This window comes from Notechis scutatus, chromosome 10, assembly GCF_049901735.1.
Source record: "Notechis scutatus isolate UNSWTSFEM ecotype Mainland chromosome 10, rNotScu1.2, whole genome shotgun sequence".
NCBI classification, from domain to species: Eukaryota; Metazoa; Chordata; class Lepidosauria; order Squamata; family Elapidae; genus Notechis; species Notechis scutatus.
In genome coordinates this window covers 2,652,501-2,677,161 of record NC_142018.1, presented here as the reverse complement: position 1 = coordinate 2,677,161, position 24,661 = coordinate 2,652,501, and the positions used below count along the sequence as shown (strand labels likewise).

At 46.2% G+C, this 24,661-nt stretch overlaps 2 protein-coding genes across 6 annotated transcripts in view; one reads left to right on the top strand and one right to left on the bottom strand.

The window, feature by feature from the left end:
• Positions 1–10,896, top strand: part of STARD8 (StAR related lipid transfer domain containing 8) — a 76,758-nt gene extending 65,862 nt beyond the window's left edge. For all 5 annotated transcript variants that reach the window (XM_087971972.1, XM_087971971.1, XM_026678554.2 and 2 more), the window contains 3 exons: positions 4,083–4,300; positions 4,998–5,174; positions 6,234–10,896. In XM_087971972.1, coding sequence (XP_087828098.1) covers positions 4,083–4,300; positions 4,998–5,174; positions 6,234–6,351 — 513 coding nt within the window. In that variant the 3' untranslated portion in view covers positions 6,352–10,896. The remainder of the gene's footprint in view (positions 1–4,082; positions 4,301–4,997; positions 5,175–6,233) is intronic.
• Positions 10,897–18,380: 7,484 nt separating this feature from the next.
• GPR83 (G protein-coupled receptor 83) lies at positions 18,381–23,976 on the bottom strand. The gene is made up of 4 exons (XM_026678571.2): positions 23,507–23,976; positions 21,800–21,925; positions 20,444–20,577; positions 18,381–19,076 (listed from the first exon to the last, which is right to left on the bottom strand). The coding sequence occupies exons 1-4, from the start codon at positions 23,876–23,878 to the stop codon at positions 18,398–18,400; spliced, it is 1,311 nt and encodes a 436-aa protein (XP_026534356.2). The 5' UTR covers positions 23,879–23,976; the 3' UTR covers positions 18,381–18,397.
• Between the last annotated feature and the right edge of the window lie 685 nt (positions 23,977–24,661).

Below are 24,661 nucleotides of genomic sequence, written 5' to 3'. Positions count from 1 at the left end.
GAAGTCTTTTCAAGCTATTGATGTAACCCCCACCCCCCTGGCAACCATTAGACTGTTTTTCTAGGTAGCCCTCCATGATAGTTGTGCATCTGTCTTAAGATGATTTTCCTGTTATTTCATCATCGGTTGGTTGGCAAAAATGCACCTTTTAGTAATTCCTTTTTCCCCATCCCTTCCTCATTGCCATTGTAAAAGGGAAGAAAAGGTGGGTTTCTCTGCACCTCAACTGAAGTGGGGCTGGGGGGGGGACGGCCGAAAGAGCAACCCCCACTACAAGGGAAGATGCTCTCAGCAGCGGCTGAGGCTAAGTACACACACTGGCCTGGGGTGCCAAAGCTTAGGGGTGCCAGTGCCGCCTCTCCTTCCAAATCCTTCTAAAAATGCCAATCTTCACATTGCAGGAAGTGGCACCATCAAACAGTCTGTCCAGGGCCTTCTCTTGATAGGTTTTCTCTTGAGTATTCCCATAGTTAGGCTGAACCCACCTTTGTCCTGTCTAAGAGCAAATACCCTTCAACACACACAAGAGGTGAATGAAACCTTCACCGCTGGTCCTTTGGAAGCAAGTTCTCAGTGACGGGGAGAGCATCAGCACAACCTACAAGATACCCAAGTGGGAAGCAGGTGCTCAAAGTCAAGCAAGATCTCCAGGTCCAAAGCAGCAACCGAAGAGGGACCCGGGCGAGGTCTGAGGGTCAACACACCCCAGAAGCTTCTGGGATTGAAAGCAGGGGATTTGGAGGTGAAGATTCGAGGCAGGCAAAGTCTGGGTTAGCGCATGGCTCTTTCCAGCAGGGAAGCTGAGGTTGGCCACTCTCCTTAAGGAGAGGAGGGCTCCTTTCTCACGAGGAACCTGGCAGAGTCCTTGGCTTTACTCTCTCCTCTAGGCAGCCAGCCCTTGTGCCGAGGGAAGCGGCAGCTTGGACTTCTCATCTCCTGAGGCCGACAGCAGCTCTTCCTCTGGATCAGGGATCCCCAACCTTTTTGATGCCGCGGCCCGGTACCGGTATCAGCTGGGCGCCGTGGCCCGGTGCCGGCATCAACTGGCGCCGCCATCTTTTTTGACAAAAAGTGCTTCCGGTGACCTCACCGGAAGCACTTTTTCGTCAAAGATGGCGGCGCTGCGCTCGGTGAGCTTTTTGGGTAGAAATGGCTTTCTGCCCGGAAAAGCTCACCGAGCGCTGGCAGCCGCCATCTTTTTGATGAAAAAGTGCTTCCGGTGAGCTTTCTACCCGGAAAAGCTCACCGGAAGCACTTTTTACCAAAAAAGATGGTGGCGCCCAGCAACCAGCGGCCCGGTAAGACTTGTTCCGCGGACCGGTATCGGTCCGCGGACCGGCGGTTGGGGACCCCTGCTCTGGATGACACATGCACCACCATGTATGAGCTGTGGTGGCCCAGTGGTTAGAGTGCAGTACTGCAGGCTACTTCTGCTGACTGCCGGCTGCCTGCAATTTGGCAATTCAGATCCTACCAGGCTCCAGGTTGACTCAGCCTTCTCTCCTTCCGAGGTGGGTCAAATGAGGACCCAGATTGTTGGGGGCAAGAGGCCGACTCTGTAAACCACTTAGACAAGGTTGTAAAGCACTGTAAAGCAGTATATAAGTCTAAAGGCTATTGCTATTTCTATGACAGGCCCCAACTGACCTCAGGTGATGATTCATCCAGTAACTGTATAGTGCAGTGTTTGTGCAGTGTGAGTGGAGTGTGAAGGATGCCTGTTTGTGTTTGTTTTCATGGTCATGATGTGCACTGAAGATGGTGTTTGATTTCGTTGTATGAAGTGCAATGACAATAAAGTAAACGAAACGAAACTAACTCTGGGGCCAGATGCTCATGGTGGGCCTCCATCCACCAGCTGAGCTCAGCCTGGTGGATTTGAATGGTGGACACACAGTAAATCAAGATGCCCCACCTTCACCCACAGGTGCTCCATCCCAGTCCAGGTAGAGTCAAGAGGGTGAAATAACGTGTGCCCGGAGGCCCTCTTGGCTCCAGCTGCCTAGAACCTGCATGAACCTGCATGAACTGCCTAGAACCCCATGACTCATGGGGCACATGCAGGCCCTTGGTGGGATGGTGGGGGCTTTGTGAAGCCAATAGGCGAGGGCATTGTGTTCCTAGTTCCAAATTAAGAGGAATCCAATTCTTGGAGGACGTAAATGCAGAGGTTGGCTGAGTGGGTGCCTGAGGGACCATTTGTGTGTGTGTGTGTGTTCACTTCATGAGAGGGATCTTGAAATCTTAGTGGACAAACCAGCTAAATAGGAGCCAGCCGTGTGCAGCAGCAGCCAAAAAAGCTAACGCAATCCTAAGTTGGGATACAGAGGGATACTATCAAGTTCAAGTGAGGTTTTCATACCACCCTGTAAAGTCTTAGTAAGACCATACCTAAAGTACCGCATCCAGTTTTGGCCACCACACTATAAAAAAGATGTTGAGACTCTAGAAAGAGTGCAGAGAAGAGCAACCAGGATGATGAGGGGACTGGAGACTAAAACATATGAAGACCGGTTGCAGGAACTGGGCCTGGCTAGTCGAGGGAAGAGAAGGACCAGGGGTGACAGGATAGCGGTCTTCCAATACTTGAGGGGCTGCCACAGAGAGGAGGAGGGGGTCAAGCTATTTTCCAAGGCACCTGAAAGCCAGACAAGGAACAATGGATGGAAACTGAACAAGGGGAGATTCAACCTGGAAATAAGGAGAAATTTTCTGACAGGGAGAACAATCCACCAATGGAACAGAAGTTGCCCTCGGAAGTTGTGGGAGCGTCATAACTTGAGACTTTCAAGAAGAGATTGGACTGCCATTTGTCAGAAATGGTATAGGGTCTCCTGCTTGGGCGGGGGTTGGACTAGATGACCTACAAGGTCCCTTCCAACTCTGATTATCTATTATCTGTTATCATTTATTTCCAAATTTGATATCCTATCTAACAGACCCTCAATGTGTAACTGTTCCAACCCAGGTGAAGTCCCCGAGAGCAAAAACAAAGATAAACTCAAAAACTGAAACGTTCTCGGCTTTATTCCACAAATACCTCTTTGTGGTTACCAGATGGCTTGCAGCCAAGTAATCCAATTAGAAAAACCTTCAAATAAATCAAAGTCTGTTATCATCACACTTAACCCTTCGAACGCTTTTTGACTTCTGCAAAGGCAAAAACCGTTTGCAACCAGGCTTATATCCCCTAGAGCAGAGGTGGGCAACTATGGCCCCTTTATGACTTGTGGACTTCAACTTCCAAAATTCCTGAGCTAGCATGGCTTGCTCAGGAATTCTGGGAGTTGAAGTCCATAATTCATAAAAGGGCCATAGTTGCCCACCCCTGCCCTAGAGGGAGGGGTCATTCCATTGCCTCCTTACTCTCGAGTCGCCTATGTAGCTTCAGCTGTTCCCTCCTCCGATCACGTGCACTTGGCACAGGCTCCTCAGGAACCTCCTCATCACTGCTGCCAGCCCCCACCATCTCTGAAGGCAGCAGTCCACGCCCTGATGGTCCCGGCCCCTCCTCCGAATCCTCGCTCTCCTCCACCATCCCCTGCCGCCGGCAACCACAACAGTAACAGGAAAAGATGGACCAAAAGATATCTTGTTTCTGGAATGGTAGAGAAATATAGAAAAAAGAAAAAGAAAGTTCCCTCTTTCTAGTCAGGAGTGAACATAGTTTTGATTCTCGAAATCTTTCGGGGACATACATTTATTTGTTTATTTTGCCCACTTCATCTAAGTGACTCTCGATGGTTTACAACAACATCATAAAAATACAAAATGAAATTAAGACAAAAAGTTAAAACGTACAAGGTAAAACTGAAATTCAGAGTTTAAAATGCTGAAGGGGTGACAAGGCCGAGGAGCCCCCTCAAGCCCCCAGCTGTCCCCCTGCTAATTGGCAGAGCCATCTTAACCCACTCCCAGGAGGCAGAAGGTGGGGGCTGCCTCACCTCGGGGGCCAGAGGTTGCAAAGGGAGGGGCAACGGGGGGAAGGCCCTCCTTCTAAGGGATGTCTAGGCAGCATTCAAGGGTTAGGGTTAGGGACACCTCCTGGCCCTAAGCAATAACCACGTCTTCGTGATACCCAGGTGGAGGACGGGCACCCCCTGCGGCTCTGGAAAGTCTCCACCGAAGTGGCAGCACCGCCTCAGGTGGTGCTCAAGCGGATTCTCAGGGAGCGGCACTCTTGGGATGAGGACCTGCTGCAGGGCCACGTGGTGGAGGCCCTGGACAAGAACACCGAAGTCTACCATTATGTGACCGACAGCATGGCTCCACACCCACGGCGGGACTTTGTGGTTCTCAGGTGAGGAACTCTAGGGAAACAAAATCTCCGTAAACAGGCCCCGTCTCCCATCTCCAGGTCTCTGATCCCATCGCTTCCCGCACTAATCCTTTGCCTAGATCTTTTGAGCTGGAGTTGAGGAAGCCCACGGCCTTTTAGGGAGCAGCCGAGAGTCCCTGGGCTTCGTCCTTTGCTCTCTCATGCAACACTTCCAGGCTCTCCACATAGTTTGGGCTCATCACATAGTGTCCCAGCTCCCATCTGCCTGCTTAGTTTTTTAACTTGCTACTTAAGCCTGTTTCTCTCTTTTTTCCCTATCAGTTCAGAGTTGCCACCTCGTTTTTCGGTGCTTCTGTGCCCAGTGATAAGTGGTGGCCAGGCTCTAGCCAGATTGATATTCAGCCTAGGTTCATTCAAAGTTAAAATCGGGTCTTTAGTATTACTTGAAAAGATGACTCTTTAAAATCCCAACTGGAGCAAAGCCATTGTAACATTGTACTTGACTTTTGAACAAATTTTGTGCTGGCAATAATTCTGGCCTTTCTTGGGTTCCTGTTTGTCCTCTGAGCCCAAAGCAAGCCGCCTGGCTTCTACCCAAGATCTGTTCTTGCCCGAGGATCCCAGTAGCTCTCCCATCAGTTGCTTCACTGGGTAGCCTCTTGAGACAGGAAGGAGCAGACAGTTTTAGCCATACCTGAGCCAAGATCACCTTTTCCAGGTCATGGCGGACAGACCTGCCCCATGGGAGTTGTCTCCTGGTCGCCTTCTCATTGGAGCATCCGAAGTTGCCACTGGAAGCTGGAGTCAGGGCCACGGTGCTCACCTCCCAGTACCTGATGGAGCCTTGCGGAACGGGACACTCCAGAGTGACACACATCTGTCAAACTGATTTCCGGTAAGAATTCAAGCCAGCTGTTTATTGGCAGGGAGATGGGTATCCCTTGGACCTCTACCCCCGTAAAAGGGTTTGGCCTTCAGCAACACAACAAGCCAAGTCCGATCCAATTTGCTTAGCCATGACAAGAGAATTTCTCAGTCCATAGAGTGGCAATATCCATGTAGGTCTAACAGGATTTCTCCAAGTTGCTGCTATCCAGGCATGCTGGTTTCAGTGCCATAATTCCTACACTGGCTAGCTATTACTGAAGTTGAATGTGGAGAGCCACAGACTGGGGAATATTGTTTCCACCAGAGAGACAGGAAATACCTTCAGCTTAACCTATTGCTTTTCAGTCAAATCTGGAAACATGTGAAAATCTTGCTGTGCACAAATATTTCCCCAAGATAACCGATTCAAAGCAAGACCAGAATTTTGCATCTTAATTTAATTGTGGTAAACTTGGATTTCCTCTTTCAGTATTTGGTTTCTGCTTGTGCAGTAAAGGATAAAACCCAATCTCCCCTGCCCCAGATTGTGTCTGTTTGGGTGCTGGATTCCATTTATGCTTGCACAAAGGGAGGTTTTGGCTTGAGTGTTGAGACTCTAGAAAGCGTGCAGGGAAAATCAACAAAGAAGATTAGAGGGCTAGAGGCCAAAACAAGAAGAACGGATGCAGGGATTTGGATATGTCTAGTTTAGTGAAAAAAAATGACGAGGAGAGACAGGATAGCAGTCTTCCAATATTTAAGGGGCTGCCACAAAGAGGAGGGGACAAGCTATTCTCCAAAGCACCAGAAGGCAGAAAAAGAATCAATGGAAGGAAGCTAATCAAGGAGAGAAGCAACCTAGAAATAAGGAGAAATTTCCTGACAAAAAAAAATGAATGGGTGGAATGGCTTGCTTTCAGAAGTTGTGGCTACTCCATCACTGGAGGCTTTTAAGAAGAGATTGGACAGCCATGTGTCTGAAAGGGTCAGTGTCTCCTGCTGGAGCGTGGGATTGGACGAGAAGATCTCCAAGATCCTTTCCATCTCTCTGATTCTGTTGCTAATCCCCTGCTTTTTGCAATTCTAGAGGGAGGTCTCCAGACTGGTACAACAAGGTCTTTGGTCATCTCTGTGCTATGGAGCTGGTCAGGATTCGCGATTCTTTCCCAGTGTTCAATCTGTGTGGACCAGAAACCAAGATCTGAAGGATGCCACAAGACTTGAAGTTGGAGCAGAACGTTGGAATTGAGCCTTTGCTTCATGGGATACACCTTCCACCTTTTAATTTCCCTTTGTGCTTCTTTGTTTTAAGGAACACGAGATCCGGTCCCTCCTAACAAGCGTGTTCCTGTGTAAATGATTCAGCAACATGATCCAGAGGTTGGGAAGCTTTGTGCTGGGGGTTGCTTCTCCATAAATGATCTCCAGGGTTAGAAGAATTCTTCCAACACCGTTTACCAAAGGACACACTTGTGAAGAGGCTCCTGAGCTCCTGCCTGCTTTGGGGCTCTCCATTTGCCTCTGGTTATCGGGAGGACAAGACGTTAGATAATCTGGTCTGATCCTGCAAAATTCACCGTGGTCTTCTGGGAAGTCTACCGATCCACCTAAGTCAGGGACAGCCAACTCCGAAACCCCTTTCAAGGGTTCGTCTGCTTTGTTCAGGAGCAGACGTGGTGTTTGTTTATTGAACCAGATTGGGGGTTCAGGAACTGCCGCCCCACATCAAGACTAAGGACTGGATTTGCCTGCAACCTTTGAAAAATATCCTACTCTGGTTTGAGGGGGTTGGGAATTGGGGAATCAGCATTAGGGCCCATTTCAGCACAAAATACAGCTTAGTCCTCAACTTGCAGCACTTCATTTAGTGACTGTCCAAAGTTACAATGGCACTGAAAAAAGTGATGTATGATGACCATTTTATTCTCGCTTATGACCATGGCAGCATCCCCATGGTCACGTGATTTACATTTGGATGCCTGGCAACTGACTCCCAATTATGACGGCTGCTGTGTCTCAGGGTCACATGATTCCCCCCTTTCTGCAACCATCTGATAAGCAAAGTCGAGCGGAAAAAACGTATTCCATTAACAGCCGTGGGACTAATTTAAGAACTGCGTTGATTTGCTGAACAAATGTGGCGAGAAAAGTCCTGAACTGGGGCAAAGCTCACCTAACAAATTTCTCACTTGGCAACAAAAATCTTGGGGGCTCCCTTGTGGTCGTAAGTTGAGGACTACCTGTACCTCCTTGCGGGTTTTGAATTGCCGTCACTATTTCCTTAGCAGGTAGATGCACCTGTGCAGTGCAACGCCTGGGAAGAACCAGGGGAGTGGCAGAGGGTGGAGGCGGAAGGAAGTCGAATGTGGCCAGGTGTTTGTCACGTTTAAGCACAAAGGAGAAAGGAGAAGAGAGCTGTGTGTATCAGAGGAGACTTCGGGGGTGGGAAGTTTTTAATGCTGCACTTGACCCAGAAACACACAGGGATAGAGCGTGTGTAGGAAAAAGAGCCAGAGGTTGCGTCTTGGTCATATGGTGCTGCTCTCTTTTCAGCCTGACTTCCGTCTCTTCAGCGGCTTAAGGCCAAAAGGGATTGCAATTATTCCAGACCTTTGTCCTCTTTCGTTTAGGTGGCGGGGACACCCTTTTTTTCCAGGAGTCTATTCTGCCAGCTAATAAGTATTCTCCAGTAATTATAAGGGCTGAAAATCAAGAGAATGGAGGAAAAGTTTGGAATATTCAGACTTCCCTTTTCTTTTTCCTTCAGCATAATTTAAGGTTCAGTCCAGGTACCTGAATCGAGGCTTGCGGGTTGTTAAACCACGTGAAATCTTTGAGTCTTAAAATCGTCCCAGGGAATTGAGGGTAATCTCTACTGTTTTGTGGCTCACATTTCACTTGATGCTAACTATTTTGGAGAGATGGAAGTCAGCCTTTCATGCTGCGGTTGGCAAAGAGAAGGATTAGGCCAGATTAACCAGTCGGCCTACGATCTTGTTCATCTTGAGTGTTTTAGGACTTCCGTCCTTATGGTGGGAAGTAGGAGAAAGGAAAAGGATGGCACTGGAACCGCGGGATTCCCTGGGCTGCTGAGGCCACAGGGAGATGGGGAGCTTTCTTCAGGCTCTGCTTCCAGACTCAGCATGGGTGTCGTGTTAAACTCACCACAAGTAGGAGCACAAATACAAGCCTGAACTTGGAGAATTTGACCATGAAGGGATTGAAAGCCAAGTATTAAAGCAATTATTTTGGAATTGACCCCCAAAGAAGGAAGTCCCTGAGAAATACCGTAGCCAGAGAGCATTCTGTAGCTCTCTGGAAAAGGTGTGGAAACAAGAAGCCAAGGCAGGGAAACAGCCAAACATCCTCTCCTTCCTATCACAGCCGGATTCTTGTAGGAATATAAGCATTCCTTTACATAAGACCGAACTTGCCACCTGAAGAAAGGAAGACTCAACTTCTGTCCAAAGGAGGTTGAAGAAAGACAACACTTGCCCCTTCTATATTAGCCCACAACATTTGTTCTAGCCCTAATTGCCACAAAATATTGGAGGGAATAGAAAGGATCATCACTCTCAGAGAGCTTTGTCTACTTGTAGCTTCCACAGTTGTGGCCATTTTTGTATCCCCAAACAACCTCCGTTCTAAACCTGATAAGCTGATTCAAACTTCAACAAACCTGGTGCTAGTGGTTGCCAGGCCACAACATCTCGAGATGCATGGTCCTCTGGTGAAAATCAAGCTGAGGCTCCAGCTTCAAAAGAGCCAGACCTTCCCTCCATCCCTTTCAATAGCCAGGGTGCTTGGAATCTGACACATTGGGAAGCAGCCATAAAGCTGCTAAGCAAGCTTCTAACCAGTCATCCCAAGCGTAGACATCAGGCCTACTTCTTCACTAAGGCTTAAACAAATCGTGCCTTATCTTTCGTTAGCTGTACAACCTTTAGGGTGGCAGAAACTCTGGCAAAAATAGGGTTTTCCCTTCCAGAAAGGACACCCCAGTCCAGCCCCTGATTCAGAGGTGCAACCCCCTCCTCTGACATTGACTCTGACTTGGATCCTGACAAACAAGCATTTGCTCACTTCTCCGGAGGGAAGTTGCTAGCTCACTTCTCAGATTTTGCTCTGGATTCATAGAATCATAGGGCTGGAAGGGAGCTTAAAGATCTTCTAGTCCAACTCCCTGCCCAAGGCAGGATCCTTATACCATCCCTGAAAAATGGTTGTCCAATCTTTTCTTGAACACCTCCAGCAACGGAGAACCCGCAACTCTGAGTGGGAAGTTGTCCCGTTGATTAATCAGTCTCACCGTCAGGAAATTCCTCCTAATTTCCAGGTTGAATCTCCCTCTGTCAGGCTTCCATCCATTGCATTTTGCCTTGACCTCAAGGTGTGATGGAGAATATATTGACACCCTCTTCCCTGTCAAAGCCCTTTAAGTATTGGAAGACAGGTATCATGCCTCGCCTGTGCCTTCTCTTCATTAGGCTAAACATGCCTAGTTCCCTTAGCTGTTCATTGTATGATTTAGTGTTCAGGCTCCTTATTACCTTCGTAGCTCTTCTCTGCATTCAGTATCCTTTTTATAGCGTGCTAACCTGAACTAGAGGCAGGATGTGGCCTTACCAAGGCAGTACAAAGCGCACTGACCCTTCTTGTGTGAACTTGATGCTATCCCTCTGTTGAAGAGAGAAGGTTGCTCTGTATTTGGGCGGGGGGAGGGGTGTCCTCTTGGGCAAGAGCACCATATCATTTGTCCCCTCTTTCTCCACTTAGCCATTCTTCTGACCTGCTAGGACCTCCTTTTCCATACTTCCTCTTAGATGCTGCCAAGGCCCATTGGAGGGGACACACACAAAGGGATGAAATACGATTACTTTGAACAGTAATCTGCAAAGAATTCAGCAGAGAACACTGACCACACCAATTAATCCATCTTAGATCCCCTCTGGTCACCTGAGTGAAATGGCAGCTTGGGGCTCCAAATTCTCAGAAGGAAACCAGTCAAAGAAAAGGCTGACAACCATCTGGCCTTCTTCATCCATCCAAGGTCATCCTCAGAATTGGATGAAGCTGCCAATCTTGAAGTCGGGAGGATGAATCCCAAAACACTCAGAAGCTACACGAGAAGATAGAAGTTGGCTAAGATCTCTCAAAGTCAGCACACCATACCAGAAAAGGCCACAGAGAGCCAGGAACCTCCCCTTGTATCTCCTATCTCCAAGCTGTCCTCAGTTATGTAGAGGGCTGATTTGAGATCCAGAATTCTCCATCGCCATTTTGATCCTTCAATCGTTCCAAATGTACATTTTGACCTTGGTTAATACTGGTCTGTAAGCATGCCGGTTTGTTCTTTAACCAGGGAGCCAGTTGATCAGACGGCCTTCCAATTGGAAGCAAGAAAACCTAACCTGTTAGAAATGTAGACGGGTGTTTTACAGCTGATTCAGTTATTCTTGCCAGTTTCCTTATGGTTTATATGGTTGATTATTTACGGGACTATTATTTTTTAATCATAAATGATATTTTCCTAACTAACTGTAAATATTGTATAGTTGAAATATTAATTTAATATATAAAGAGTGTGAGAGCATGTGAAATGAATGTACTCTCAGTAAAAGCTGTTTTCTATTTAATGAACGTTTTGTACAATTCTGCAGACTGTTGACTGGAGACAAGTTCCTCCTCTATTTGTATGACAAATAAAGACTAACAATTCCCAACAATTGGTTCAGAGACCATCTAACAAATCCTGAAGTGAGACGCCTGTGATTTTGTTTTTCATCTGACAATAGAGGGACACTTTGGATTTTAATTATATTTGGGGTTGAGTTCTTCCGCATCCGAACAATGAAAACCAAAAAGTTCATTTTTTTTTTTCAAAATTTGCTAATTATTATTAAATTCATCAAGACAAATTCAGAATAATTCTTGAAGGTCATGACAGCAGAGTCAACAAAATTGACCAAAGTGCAGACCAAAATGCTTTTGAGTCTATTAAAGTTACTCTTAAGGTACAGAGATCTTAGATCTCTTTCCGTGCCTAAAGAAATGTCTGTATTTGAAAGACCAATTTGAACTGGATTTATCAGTTAAATGTCTTGGGGTGATTGCACATAGCACTTCAATTTTAAAATAGTTTTTATATGATAATAGGGGCAGGTAAGGGAATGGGCTTGTCGGGTGGAAAGCCAGAAGCCCAGGTTCGAGACTTGGGCTCCATGCGTGATGGGGTGGGCTCCCATCCTTACCCCAGCTCCTGCTCACCTAACAAATCGAAAGCATGCAAACGCCAGTAGGTAAATAGGTACCACTTCAGTGGGAAGGTAACAGTGCTCCATGACATCATGCTGGCCATATGACCATAGAAATGTCTTTGGACAGCACTGGCTCAATGGCCTTGGAACAAGATGGAGCATCACCCCTAGAGTTGGCAATGACTAGTGCAGTAAAATTTGCAGGGATTCCTTTTTTACCTTTATACAATAACAGACCACCTGTGTCCCATTGGCTCATCATTTCAGAGATATTTCCTTATCTAACTAGAGCAACAAAACGACCAGGGCTGAGTAGAATTTCAGAGTAACAGAGCCTTGGAAGTCTTTTGGCCCAAAAGCAGGAGACTTGCACCATTCCAGACAAATGACTGTTTAATCTCTTCTTGAAAACCTCCAGCCATGGAGCACCCACAATTTCTGGAGGCAAGGCGTTCCATTGATTAATTGTTTTCATTGCCAGGAAATTTCTCCTTAATTCTAGGATGGATCGCTTCCACCCATTATTTCTTGACCTGTCCAGATGTGCTTTGAGGAATATTTTAAACCTCTCTTCTCTATGATAGGCCTCAAATATTGGAAGACTACTACTATAAGGTCACCCCTCATCCTACTCTTCGTTATAGACATACCTAGTTCCAGCCACCATTCATTATTTTAGCCTCCTGTCTCCTAATCAACTTTGTTTCTCTTCTGCATACTTTCTAGAATCTCAATGTCTTTTTTGTATCATGGTGACCGAAACTGGATGCAGTATTTCATATGTGGTCTCCCCCAACGCAGTGGCATTGTGACTTCATGTGATCTTGATGCTATCAGTCAGGATCTCCATCGTCGGCCTGGCACCTTGCTGGTATCCTGCCATCGAAGGGGAAGGGACAGGAGAGGCATTTGTGGCAATCCACATACTGTGTAACTAATGGTGGGAATTGGGAAGGGGAGTTGATGTGTGAATAAGACCAGAGCTCTTTGTACTGGTTACACCTGGCATCTTCAAGGCCCCTTACCCTGGGAGTGAAATTCCAGCAGCCTAAGCAACCAAGTTTCCCACAACATCATGGTGATCCTGGATTGGGTAGCAACAGACTGGATATTGTGGGGAGGAATGGGGAACTCTTTGTATTGGTAAGTGGGAACTTCAGATCCCGCCTCACTTTCCTGCAACCAACAGCTTTAGTAAAAGTTCTTTTCACTTTAGTCAATTGGAGTCAAGAGTCTGCTTTCCTAAATTATTGTATTGGGGCAGGACTGACACTATCTGATGATGCAGCCTAGGACTGCCTTCGATTTTCTGGTAGTTGCAGCACACTTCTAGCTCATACTTAAGGAATTGTCCACTAGGACTCCTAGATCCCTCTCACAATTGCTGCTATTGAGTCAGTCACCACCTATTCTTTACCTGTGCATTTGGGTTTTTTTTTTGCCTACCTGTAAAACCTACCATTTACCATTGAATTGCATTTTGTTGGGCAGGGCCCAGTGTTCAGGTCCGTCAAGATCCTTGCCAATGCCTTGGTATGAGCCAGAAATGTGCTACAGCTACCAAAAAATGCCAATACAGTCCTAGGCTGCATCAACAGAAGGGTGGCTTCACAGTCACAAGAAATGATGGTACTGCTTTATACTATACTGGTGAGATCACACTTAGAATATTGCATCCAGTTTTGTTCACTGTGGTACTTAAAAGAGGCTGAGGTCCTGGAAAGTGTGCAGAGAAGAGCAACTAAGATGATAAGGGGACTGGAGGCTAATCTACAATGAACCGGGGTCTAATGAAGAAAGGACTAGGGGTGATACAATAGCAGTCTTCCATTATTTGAGAAGGGTGTGGCAACTTTAAGACTAGTGGACTTCAACTCCCAGAATTCTCCAGCCAGCATAGCTGGCTGGAGAATTCTGGGAGTTGAAGTCCACAAGTCTTAAAGTTGCCAAGGTTGGAGACCTCTGACATAGAGGAGAGAGGGTCAACCTGTTCTCCAAAGAACCAGAAACCAGAACAAGAAACAACGGATGAAAATTAATCAGGGAAAGAAGCAACGTAGCACTAAGGAGAAATTTCCTGACAGTGAGAGCAATTAACCAGTGGAACTGCTCGCCACTTGTCTGGAATGATACAGGGTCTCCTGCTTGAGCAGGGGTTGAACTAGAAGACTTTCAATGTCCCTTCCAACGTTGTTATTTTATCTTAATAAATTTTATTAAGATCTAGATTACTTGGATGTATCATCGCCTCCATTGTTGAGACCCAGATTGGGATTTTTAAATAATGGGTTTTTTTTTTATTTTGTTCCAATTAGCCAATAAGGAATCTCTAATTATATGTCTGTGGAAATACTTCTGCTTAATTTTTCCAGTGTCCCATAAAAATGCATGCCATCCCCTCTGTAAATCATGGCCTTCTAAAAATAAGATCCTTTTATTCCACAGATTTACCCACTCTTTCAACCAAAGTAAGGAGGCTGCACTATAGTATAATTCCCAATTTGGGAGTGCCATACCTCCCCTGCTCTTCATATCTTGCATTGCCTTTACATTTATCCTCGGTTTTTTCCCTTGCCAAATAAATTTGGTAATTATCTTGTTAAGTTCCACGAAGTAATTTTTATGTATTTTTATTGGTATTGTTTGGAATAAGTAAATAAATTTGGGCAGAATGTTCATTTTTATAGTGGCAATCCTCCCTAATAAGGAGATTTGCAATTTAACCCATATCTCTAAATCTTTTTTGACTTGCTGTAATAATTTATTACAATTATTTTCCATTAGAGTTTTGCATTGAGCCGTCAACCAAATTCCTAAGTTTTTAACTTTTTTTTACTATTTGTAATCCCATTATCCTTTCCAATTTTAGTTTTTGTTTTTCTGTTAAATTGTTAGTTATTAATTTTGTTTTTCCCCCTATTAATTTTAAGTCCTGCAACTTCCCCAAATTGATCTAACTCTTTCAATAGTTCTTGACCTGTTTCAATTGGTTCCTCTATGAAAAATACCATATCATCCGCAAATGACTGGAGTTTATATTCTTCTTTTTTAATTTTTAGTCCTTTTACTCCTGGGTTCTGTCTAATTCGTGTAAGCAATGTTTCCACAGAAAACATGAAGAGCAGGAGAGACAATGGGCATCCCTGCCTGACTCCTTTCTATTTTTATTGAGCGCGTGTACTCTCCATTAATTATAATATTTGCCTTTTGTGAATCATAAATTGTAGTCACAATGTTTTCAAATTTAGTGCCTAAATTCATATTGTAAATTTGTTGGATTAGGAATTGCCAATTTAGATTGTCAAAGGCCTTCTGTGCATCCAAGAATACAAGGGCTATTTGTTTTTCCGGATGGGCTTTGTAGTATTCCAAAACATTTAATACTATTCTTAAAATTATTCCTAATTTGTCTATTGTTATGTATGTAGCTCTCTGGCATTCAAGTGTCCATGCCGTCTTCCTGCAGCTGGAATGCTGACAGGGTCTTTAAAGGGGGCCAGTCAATATGGAGAAAACTTGTATTTAGGAAAGGCAACAGCCAGGGTGTCCTCAGCTCTGCTTAAACAGCTCAACGGGGGCAGCATGATGAAAATTCCACGTTTGGCAGTGATGGCGCCCATAATGCAGAGTAAGCCAGGTCACTTCAAGAGCAGTTTTTCGCTGGATAGTTTTAGTGATGTGAAGGCAAGCTATTTAATTGGTTTGTGATTCATGGCACTGTGGAAACCCAGAGAATTGGTTTGGTTAGTAAATAAGTTAAATGTATTGTGCACCTCCAGCCACAAAGCAGCCTATTTTCTGCCCATCATTAATTAGTTCGTAGAAAGTGTGTCTCGCCCTACATTATGAATCCAGTCTAGGGTGCATTTATACCAAGGATATTTGGCTCTGGGCTAATCTTTCTGTGTCTCTTTCTTCTGCATCCATTTCCTGGCAAATGGATGTGGTCATTAAACCTGCTTATCATTGCAATATGCTTGCATTTCTCTCTCAGGTCTGCAGCCAGAGGCAGGAGTTCGTAGCGTATGCATCAGTGGTGGTATTCATCCGGTTCGCACCACTTCAGCCAAACTGGTAGCAAGGATTTGGCGTGGGTCGCCGAACCGGTAGTAACTTCTGGCTGGCCACGCCCCCAACCTGGTCGCCCGGTTACCACGCGCTTGCCCCGCCCGCCCAATGCCTGATGCTTGCTCATCCGTCAGCCCAGTCACTCCCTAAGGTATTTCTTTCTTTTCCCTCCTGACAATCAGCTGTTCCTGTGAACAGCTGTGCCGGGATTCCCCTCCTTTCTTATTGCTCCACCCAGGAGGCTTCCCTGAGGCCCAGGAGGGCAAAGAAAATGGAGGGAGGGGGCACAGCACCCCCTCCACTTTTTGCCTTCCTGGGCTCCAGGGAAGCTTTCTGGGAGCAAAAACACCCCCACCCCCCCGAGGCTCTCCTGAGGCCTGGAAGGCCCCAAAGCGTAGCATGGAGGGGTGCTGTGCGCCCCTCCTGTGCTCCATCTTTTTTTCTTCCTGAGCCCCAGGGATCCTTCTAGGAGCAAAAACACCCCCCCCTCCAGAGGCTCCCCTGAGGCCAGGATGGCCCAAAAAACTGGGTGGGAGGGTGGGGGGTGGTGCTGCAAAAAAAGCCATGCCCACCCAAATCACATGGCCATGCCCACCTAGCCACGCCCAGAACCGGTTGTAGAAAAATTTGAATCCCACCCCTGGTATGCTTCCTGGCATACTTCTGGATCTCCAGGTGACTTCAAACCAGAGAATTGTAAACAGTACAGAATTAACTCTACGTTCTTCTTAGAAATAGGTTGGCCAGCAGGAGCCAATGGATGTTTGGCCTTCTTTCCTGTAAGGCTCCTGCTAAACAGCATACAAGATGTGAACAATGGCTGGAGAAGGTTTGGTTCTGGATTGCAACTCCAAGCAACGGGTGGCTTCTTCTTGGCCACTCAGGACAGGCTGGCCCAAGAAAGTAATCCCACAGGGAAGTGCTGCTTGACCTTGGCAACCTTAACACATCTGGATTTTAGCTCTCAGAATTCCGCAGTGCCAACTTCTTCTGCAATCTTTTGCTCTAATTAAGTCTCAGCTCTGAGGATTTGGGGAACTCGTGTCTTCAGCCATGCAAGAAATGGCAGAAGGCAAAGCGTGGGGGTTTCCTTTGCTACAGCTAAAATTATGATTGGTGAGCATGGGGTCCCACTCCAGAACAAGGTCCTCTGAACTAGGGCCATCCGCTGGGGAGGGTAAAAATATTCAAGATGGCGACCATGATGGTGAGATCAATGCTCTGCCCATGTTTTTATGGGTGTTGCACTTAAAAACCAGGTGGAGTTTTGATTGTACCATTGTGGTTACCACCTTGAATTTTTGACTAAACCGCTCCTCCACGACACTGAACAAAAAATGGTTTTTGGAGGAGTCAGAACATGTTACTAAGAGAAAAACACACAAGGAACGTGTGCTGATTGAGGCAACATTGAAGTAGTGCTTGGTTCTCAGAATGCATTATCAAAATTGCTATGGCAACTTAACGGCTATGTTTCTTTTTATTAAGATAATCACTCTTTCTTGAGGATTGTAATAGTAAAAGGTTGGAGAAGTAACATGAGTGTTGTTAAAGCTAATTATGAATATTGATGCTTACATTACCTATTGTCTATGCATATGTACCGCATCATTTTCTCCTCTGTTCCTGAAATGTATAAATGTGAGTGCGTCTTTTTGTCTGCGGCAGTCCTTCCCATGGTTTTTCCCAGGGAATTCCTTCAGGGTGCATTGAGCAAAAAAAATCTGCAGTGAGCCTTGATTATTGGTTGTGGGGGCCTGCATTTGATTCCACAAGACCCCTTTCCTGTGGCTCCTTTCCTTTTCCAAAGGCACCACCAAATTTAAGTAACCCATCATAATTGTTTTCATTTCAAGGCTGAAATCACTGCTCAAAACAAAACCCAAGTGGGTGAAAAATTCCAGCCTTGTCCCAGGAACAGGTGCAGTCAGGGGTGGGATTCTTCCAGTTCACACCTATTCTCTAGAACCGGTTGTTAACATTCTAAGCACTTCGGAGAACCGGTTGTTAGAAGAAATTACTGGCCCAATCCTGTAAGGAAGGCAGGAAGGAAACATTCTGGTGTTGCTTACAGAAACTGCCTCTCCGTTAACCCTTATTACATTCTTGGCAGGACTAGACTTCCTGTCTCAGGAACGTCTCTGGAGTTTTTTCCCCCTCCTTTGCTGGTACTTTGCTTGTGTGGAGTGACCATTGAAAAAAGTGACTTATGACCATTTTTCACACTTACAACTGTTGCAGCATCCCCACAGTCATGAGAGACCAGGCGAGGAGATGCGTGCCTCGATGTGAGTGATATTGAGTTGGCCACGCCCAGCCAATAACATGACCACCAAGCCACACCCACCAACTAAGCCACGCCCACAGAACCGGTTGTTAAAAAATTTGAATCCCACCCCTGGGTGCTGCTTCTTTTCCCTCCTGCTCCTGCCACTGAGAGTTTCCTAAAAATAATTACTTGAATTTCCAGACCTTCTCACCTGAAAGCGAATTCTGTCCCTGCTGAAAGACTCTGAAGCTCCTCAGCCTGATTTATTTCAGTGTTCAAATCTGTACCTTTCTTTTAAGCAAAGCATAGAGAAAGCCCGCCTCTTCTTCTACACTGTTTTGTTCTTTCCAAATAATGACTTGATCAAACCAGTGTTTCTCAACTTTGGCCACTTTAAAATACGTGGACTTCTCCATGCTGGCTGGAGAAATTCTGGGAGTTGAAGTCCAAGCTCCAGAAATCCTGCATCAAACACTCAGGTTGGGCTCCAGCTTCAAACAATGAAGGTATCAAGGCTTCTGGGCTGCAGTTTCCCCCATCGCTCATGGAAAGCAGCAAGCTAAAGGGATGTCCACTCGTGTAATGCTGATGTGATAAGTTCTCATCAGAAAGCACGAGATGTGGATGTGGCAAAGGGCTGGTCAATAGATGACCCAACTACAGAGCTGTTACTAAACCCGAGCGAGGCTGCTTCGTTCCACATTCAAGCCTCCTCCCAGCTGTTGCGATCAGCTCGACAATACAGATGTCTGTTTGTACAGAGTTCTTGTGAGACGACTCCCTTGCCTGCTGAGTGGTGGCCCCTTGTTTGCAGCAATGATCGCCACCCCAGCTGAACCTAACATCAGCAGATACAGACCGCAGGGGCTGACTGCTGGAAGCCTGCTTCTTAGAGCACATTCCCAGCAGGGCCCTGAGTTCTGTGCGGAAACCTTCATTGAGCCAGCAGTAAATGAAGGGGTTGTAGCAGGCGCTACTCATGGCAAACCAGTGGAAAGCAAAGTAAAGGCCATTGTTACGATCGATGGCTTGGGTGGACATGAGGATCAAGTAGCAATTCAGGGGGAACCAGCAGACCCCAAATACCATCACGACCACCATCAGCATCTTCAAGGTCATCTTCTTTTTCCGCTGCTGGGCATAGTATTGGTTCATGGTCACATCCCCAATGGTGTTCCTCATCCAGAGTTTCTTGGCCACTGATACGTAAGTGATGGAGATCACTGAGAAAGGCAGGAGATACAGAAGCACAAAAGTGGTCAAGTCCAGGTACTTCCAGTAGAGATCTGTCGGAGGAGGGAAGCTGGAAAGGCACGCTATTCGGGTGGTCTTATTTCTGGAACACAGAAGGAGAGAAAACCATGTTTAGTGGAACATGTTGTGCTTTGAAAGGTTCGTCTCTGCACAAAGTGGAGCAGATCAAATCTCCTTTCTATCTCCTCTCATTTTCTCTTTGAAGGAAGATGGACAGTACAGCTCATCTCGTCAGCTCACCAGCTCAGACTAATCAGACACTGAGAGTAACTTCAGATGCAACTGGCGACACTGAAAAAGTATTGTTTGATAAGGATTTTGGCCAAAATTAATTGGTGGATGAAGTTAATAGAGACAGGAACAATTTAACAACAAAAATACTAGTACTTAGGGAAATTATTTTTAAATTGTCACTGGTACCTTGTTACAGTTAATGAGTCAAACAGTTAATTGTATTGAGTGTTATCATTTTTTACTGACTGGATCTCAGCTTGGAACAGGATAAAGGAGAGCCGTCCATGCTTTGCAGCTTATTTGGAAGAAATGATTTTTGATCTTGCATGAACACAGCAGAAGCCTGGGAGAAAAAGCTACTCTGAAAGTATCTTTTATGACTGAATTCCTTAAAGCAGGATCATCTTTCTTTCAGGTTTATGCACAAGCTTGAAAAAAAAGGAGAGAGGACATTGTGTTACCTCTTTAGAAGCAAAGGGGAGGCATTTGTGTTCACTTCCAAATTATTTTGAAATAGGCACTTACGAAAAATGAAGCCGCGACAGTAATTTACTTGTAGTTTTCCATCCATTCATATGTTAATTTTTAAAACATTATTGGCTAATTTTGACTATTAAACCATTCAAGATATTTTATGGAAATTTAAATATATACACATACTGTGTGTGTGTGTGTGTGTGTGTGTGTGTGTGTGCGTGCGTGCATGCGCCTTTGGGTCAGTCTTGACTCTGAAGTTTCCTTCGCAAGATTTTCACAAGCGGTTTGCCCATGCGTTCTTCTTGGGACTGAGAGAAAGTGACCGGCCCAAGGTCATCCAGCTGGCGTCTGGGCCTAAAGCAGGACCAGAAACTCAAAGGTCTCCTGGTTTCTAGCCTGGTGTTTTATACCAAAAGGGTTCTTGTCTACACACATGGTACACGCATTCTTGGAAATGCCAAACCCAACCCAGAATCATGTGCATGACAGGCATGTCAGAAGGGTGTGTATCAAAATCTGCACAAGGGCCAATAGGGCGTCCCAGAGCAAGCCTCTCCCCCATGGATGTCCCCATGGAGTGTCCAGGTGCATCCAGAAGGCAGAGGGTTTCGATCATGAGTGAGGTTTCGATCCCTCCGCAGTCCTTGTGGCGTTTCTGGTTCACGGTTTCGGGTGTTCAGAGGGATGGAGGGTGAGAGGCCTTCCTTTTTTCTCTCTGGTGATCTTGATAAATCTTACCCGTAATGCAGCCTCTCGAGGTTCTGGTAGAAGGCGTAGGGCACAGAGAAGCAACTGGCAATCAGCCAAATCACCACGATGCACAGCCCTCCTTTCACGAGGGACATTCTGGGTTGGAAGGGATGCATTATAACCTGAAAAAGGGGTCAGAATTAAGCAGGCTGAAACCTCCTCAAGCACCCAACCACAGGGTGTCTACGGTTCACAGTTGTGTGTATGAGCTTGACCTTTTGGGTGGCTTTTGGGATGCCCCTGTGAACCGTGAAGGTCAACACTCCAGGGCAAGTTCATTTCAATCTTGGTGGATCCACTTCCACTAATAATCAGCATCTCCTGGTATCTCACGTGGGATGCCTCCCTTTCCCCAGCTGTGTCGTTCATTCTAGCTGCAGGAGGAGATACTCTCTTAGTTGCAGAACTGAGTCTGAGTTTGGGACCAGGCAAGATCAGCAAATGTGATTCTGCTTGGCCTCGGTTCAAAAAGAGTTTAAAAGTGGATCACCCAAAAAATGAAGACAGTCATTCAAGATCTCTCCTTCTTTCCTTCCTCCCTCCCTCCCTCCCTACTTTTATATTTATATATCATGATGGCTTTGAAATTCAAATGTTTTAATTTTTAGTTCTAGCATAGAACATTTTTTTTAACATTTGGGAGAGGGTTTTGTTTTTGTTTTTAATTTCCATTCTGGTTCTTTTCATAGGTAGTCTGAGTCATTTCTTTTTTTTTTTTTTCTCATATATAAATACACACACATGTGAAAAATAGAGGCAGTGTGTACCTATTCTAAATTACATTTTTAATTGTACAATAGTAATATAGGTACAGTATTACACCACTGCTTAGTTTTTACATTATAGATATTTTTTAAAGGATAGTCCTCAACTTAATGACCATAATTGAGCCCAAAATTTCTTTTGCTAAATGAGGCAAGTGTTAAGTGAATTTTGCCCCGTTTTATGACCTTTCTTGCCACAGTTGTTAAGTGAGTCACTGCAGTTGTTCAGTTAGTAGCATGCTTGTTAAATGAATCTGGCTTCTCTGTTGACTTGGCTTGTCAGAAGGTTGCAAAAGGGGATCGATCCCGTGTCCTTGGGACACAGCAACCGTCATAAATACGAGCCAATGGCCAAGTGTCCAAACTTTGATCTTGTGACCAGAGGGTTGCAGCCATGGTCATAAGTATGACAAATGATCATCAGTTACTTTTTTTCAATGCTGTTGTAACTTTGAAAGGTCACTGAACGAATGGTTGTAAGTCAAGGATTACCTGTATTGTGAGGCATTTTGAGAATTGAATCAAACAGAATAGAGATTTTTGAAATAGTTCCCAGAAGAGAATCTAGAGAGGCCCTTACCTGGCGGCGGTGCAGAGCAATGGCGGCAAAGGTCAGCGCAGACGCCAGGATGGAGCAATGCTGGACAAAGTGACTTATGTGGCACATCGATTTTCCAAAAACCCAGGTGCTGCTGACAAATCGCACCTAGAAGAGAAAGTTGGGCTAGAATCAGGCCTAAGGCAGGCTCCACTCGGGCTTGTTCCATGTCTCTCCTCCAGGAGAAGCCAGGCTGTGAACACACTTCCCCTTGACGGTACAGCAGCGTTCCCTATAACCTTTCTGGTTTTGCGCACCGGCGGTGGGAGGGGGGAGGAGAGGGGATGGTTCTGCGCAAGCAGCAGACGCGGACGAAGCTCCATTTGTGCAAGTGGCAGTGTCATGACCCAAAGGGATGTGGCACAAAGACAACACAGTCAGATAAGCAAGAAGAGTCCCTTTAATATTTCCAACTTTGCCCCCAATGTCCAGGTTACCTTCGGCTGGAGAAAAAACTCTCCCAAGAACAGTCTTTAAGTGGAGGAAATTCAGTCCGAAAACAAAGTACATATAAACTGTAAATAAAAATCCACACAAAACCAGGAACACAGATAAGCCTCGACGATACCAGATAAATTCACGATTTGCTCCCAACAGCTCGCTGCACGCAGCTTGCCTGTTTTTATACACTGTGTTCCCAGCTGCAGCTAATGAAGGGAATCAGGGCCCTTTCCTCCCCCGTAAGCCACGCAACTCACATTGCTCCCTTCTCCTTTCCTCCCTGCATGCCCTAGGATGAAGAAGGGGTGGGCCTGGGTGTTCCTCTGAATTCCTTCTCTCTTGCTCTATCTCTCCCTGCTCAGTCCAGCCGGACTTTGCCCTTCCCCAGTTTCTTCCACAGCCAACAGAGCCACAATCCCACTCCCTGTCAGCTGTTTGGCCTCCCCAAGGTCTCTCTCTGGGAGAGAGCAGCTGAACATCTCAACTCAACTGCTCACTGAATTAACTGGACTCTGACAAAATGGGTAGCTTGTAATGCAACAGATTCAAAGAAACCCACCCACTCATCAATGTGTGCGCTCACCAAAAATGTGCGCTCACTGTACTGGTTATTACACCAGTTGAATGCCACCCCTAGAAGCCCCTCAAAAGAAGGAGCAAGTTGGCATCCAAAGCTGGTGGGGAGTTTCTAATGGTGGGAGTGGAAGGATAATTCCATGGGAGGGGGAATGTTTCTGGAATGGCTTCAGCATAGCACAGTGTCTGTAAAGGACATGCCTGGAGCAGCCTCACACAGCCTAATGACTTCCAAGCCTATAGGACCTTAAGCCCCATCATTCTCCCCAAGAAACCACATCACAGCTTCAACTCTGAAGGAGCGCTTACCTTCAAACTCTCTTCCCCTCTGTTCTTTGAATGGTATGCTTGGGAGTATAATAAGATGGGCTGAACCAGAAGGTGGCCCTTCCAATAATTTCTCAAGGTTACATCTTTTCAGCTCTCACAGTCTCCTGTTCTAGCAAGAAGTTTGGCAAACGAAACATTTTTTCAGAGCTGATGTACTTTTCCCAAGCTTTAAATCCTTGGACAAAAAGGAAGGACGGACCCCCAAATCCACTGGACTTCTCTAGAACTTTTCTCTAGAACTGAGCCCCAGCACCTGGCCCAATCGACCAGTCTCGCAAGGGAGGAATCTGCATTGGGGGGGGCCCTCTTTAAGAAAGCGATGGTGGGACCAGGGTTGCTTACCAGGGTGAAAGGCATGTTCAGGAGAGTGATCAGGATATCGGCTGCAGCCACGTTGATCATAAAAAGACTGGTGGCCGAGTGCATCCTCTTGTTCTTCACCACCACATGGCACACCACACCATTGCCCAAAAGCGAGATGCAAATAATGGCTGAATAAGCCACAACCAGGAGGGCTTTCCTCATTTGGCTCTGCGATTCCTCCTCGTAACCGGTGTCCCGCTCAAACTCTCCCGTGAGCTTCACATCCAGGTCCTCGTGGAAGGAGGGTTGATTGTGGAATGGAAAGAGGGGGGACTTGGTGCTGTTGGATCTCCCCACCCAACGGAAGGCTTTGGAGACCTGTGGAGGAGTGAACCACACGTGCCTGTCCATGGCTGGGAGAAGAGAAGGCAGCAGAAAAGGAGAAGTTTTCTTCTCACCAGAATCCAGGGCACCTGGAGGGATGCCCCCCGCTTCTTCCAACTCCTCCTTTTAGTGTCTCTCCTGATCTGAACGTCCCTCCAGATTTTTCAGACCCTGAAATGGTGATTGTTTCCTTCCTCTTAAGTTCCTACTGTCTGTTTTTTTTATTTCCACTAGGTTTGCCTGCTGCTTGTCTCCCCAGAGGTCTTCAAAAGTATGGAGTTTGCTTCCAGTTTCTCCAGGCTGGTCAGTTTTCCCAGCAATCAAAGGCACGAATGAAGAAGAGGCTTCAGAGGCAAGCAAGTCCCTGGTTTTCTCCTTCCACCTCCTCTCAGAAGCCAGGCTGCTCCGGGCGATGGACAAATGCCTTAGGTGTACTTGAAGCTGTGTGGATGTGATGCTGAGCAACAGGAGCAGGATTATTTGCTCCTTCTTTCCAATCCCAGCATACCAAGGGGAGGGAGAGAGGGAGAGAGAGAGGGAGAGAGAGAAAGCGAGAGTTAGTGGCAAGGAAGCCGTTCCAGAGCTATTGCTGGGAGCTGCTTCTCCATCCATCTGGAGAGACAAAGTTCCTTCAGGGGTTGGCTTCCCCTCCTCTCTTTCCAGCATTTGCATGCAAGCCCTGGTGAGGAATTGTCTGTGGTCTTTGTCCACAACATGCAGCAAGTCACACCGGCATGAACGCTCGGCTCAGAGACAGGTGAGGGCAACAGAGATGCCTGAGAAAGAATGTGGGATCTAAGAGGGGGGGGG

Excerpts from the sequence above, each read along its gene's own strand:
- GPR83 (XM_026678571.2), bottom strand. The coding sequence starts at position 23,878 with ATGGACAGGCACGTGTGGTTCACTCCTCCACAGGTCTCCAAAGCCTTC. Across the intron at positions 21,926-23,506 it reads TGAACATGCCTTTCACCCTG|GTGCGATTTGTCAGCAGCAC; the intron begins GTAAGCAACCCT and ends TTTCTCTTCTAG. Across the intron at positions 19,077-20,443 it reads CTCGAGAGGCTGCATTACGG|AAATAAGACCACCCGAATAG; the intron begins GTAAGATTTATC and ends TCTGTGTTCCAG.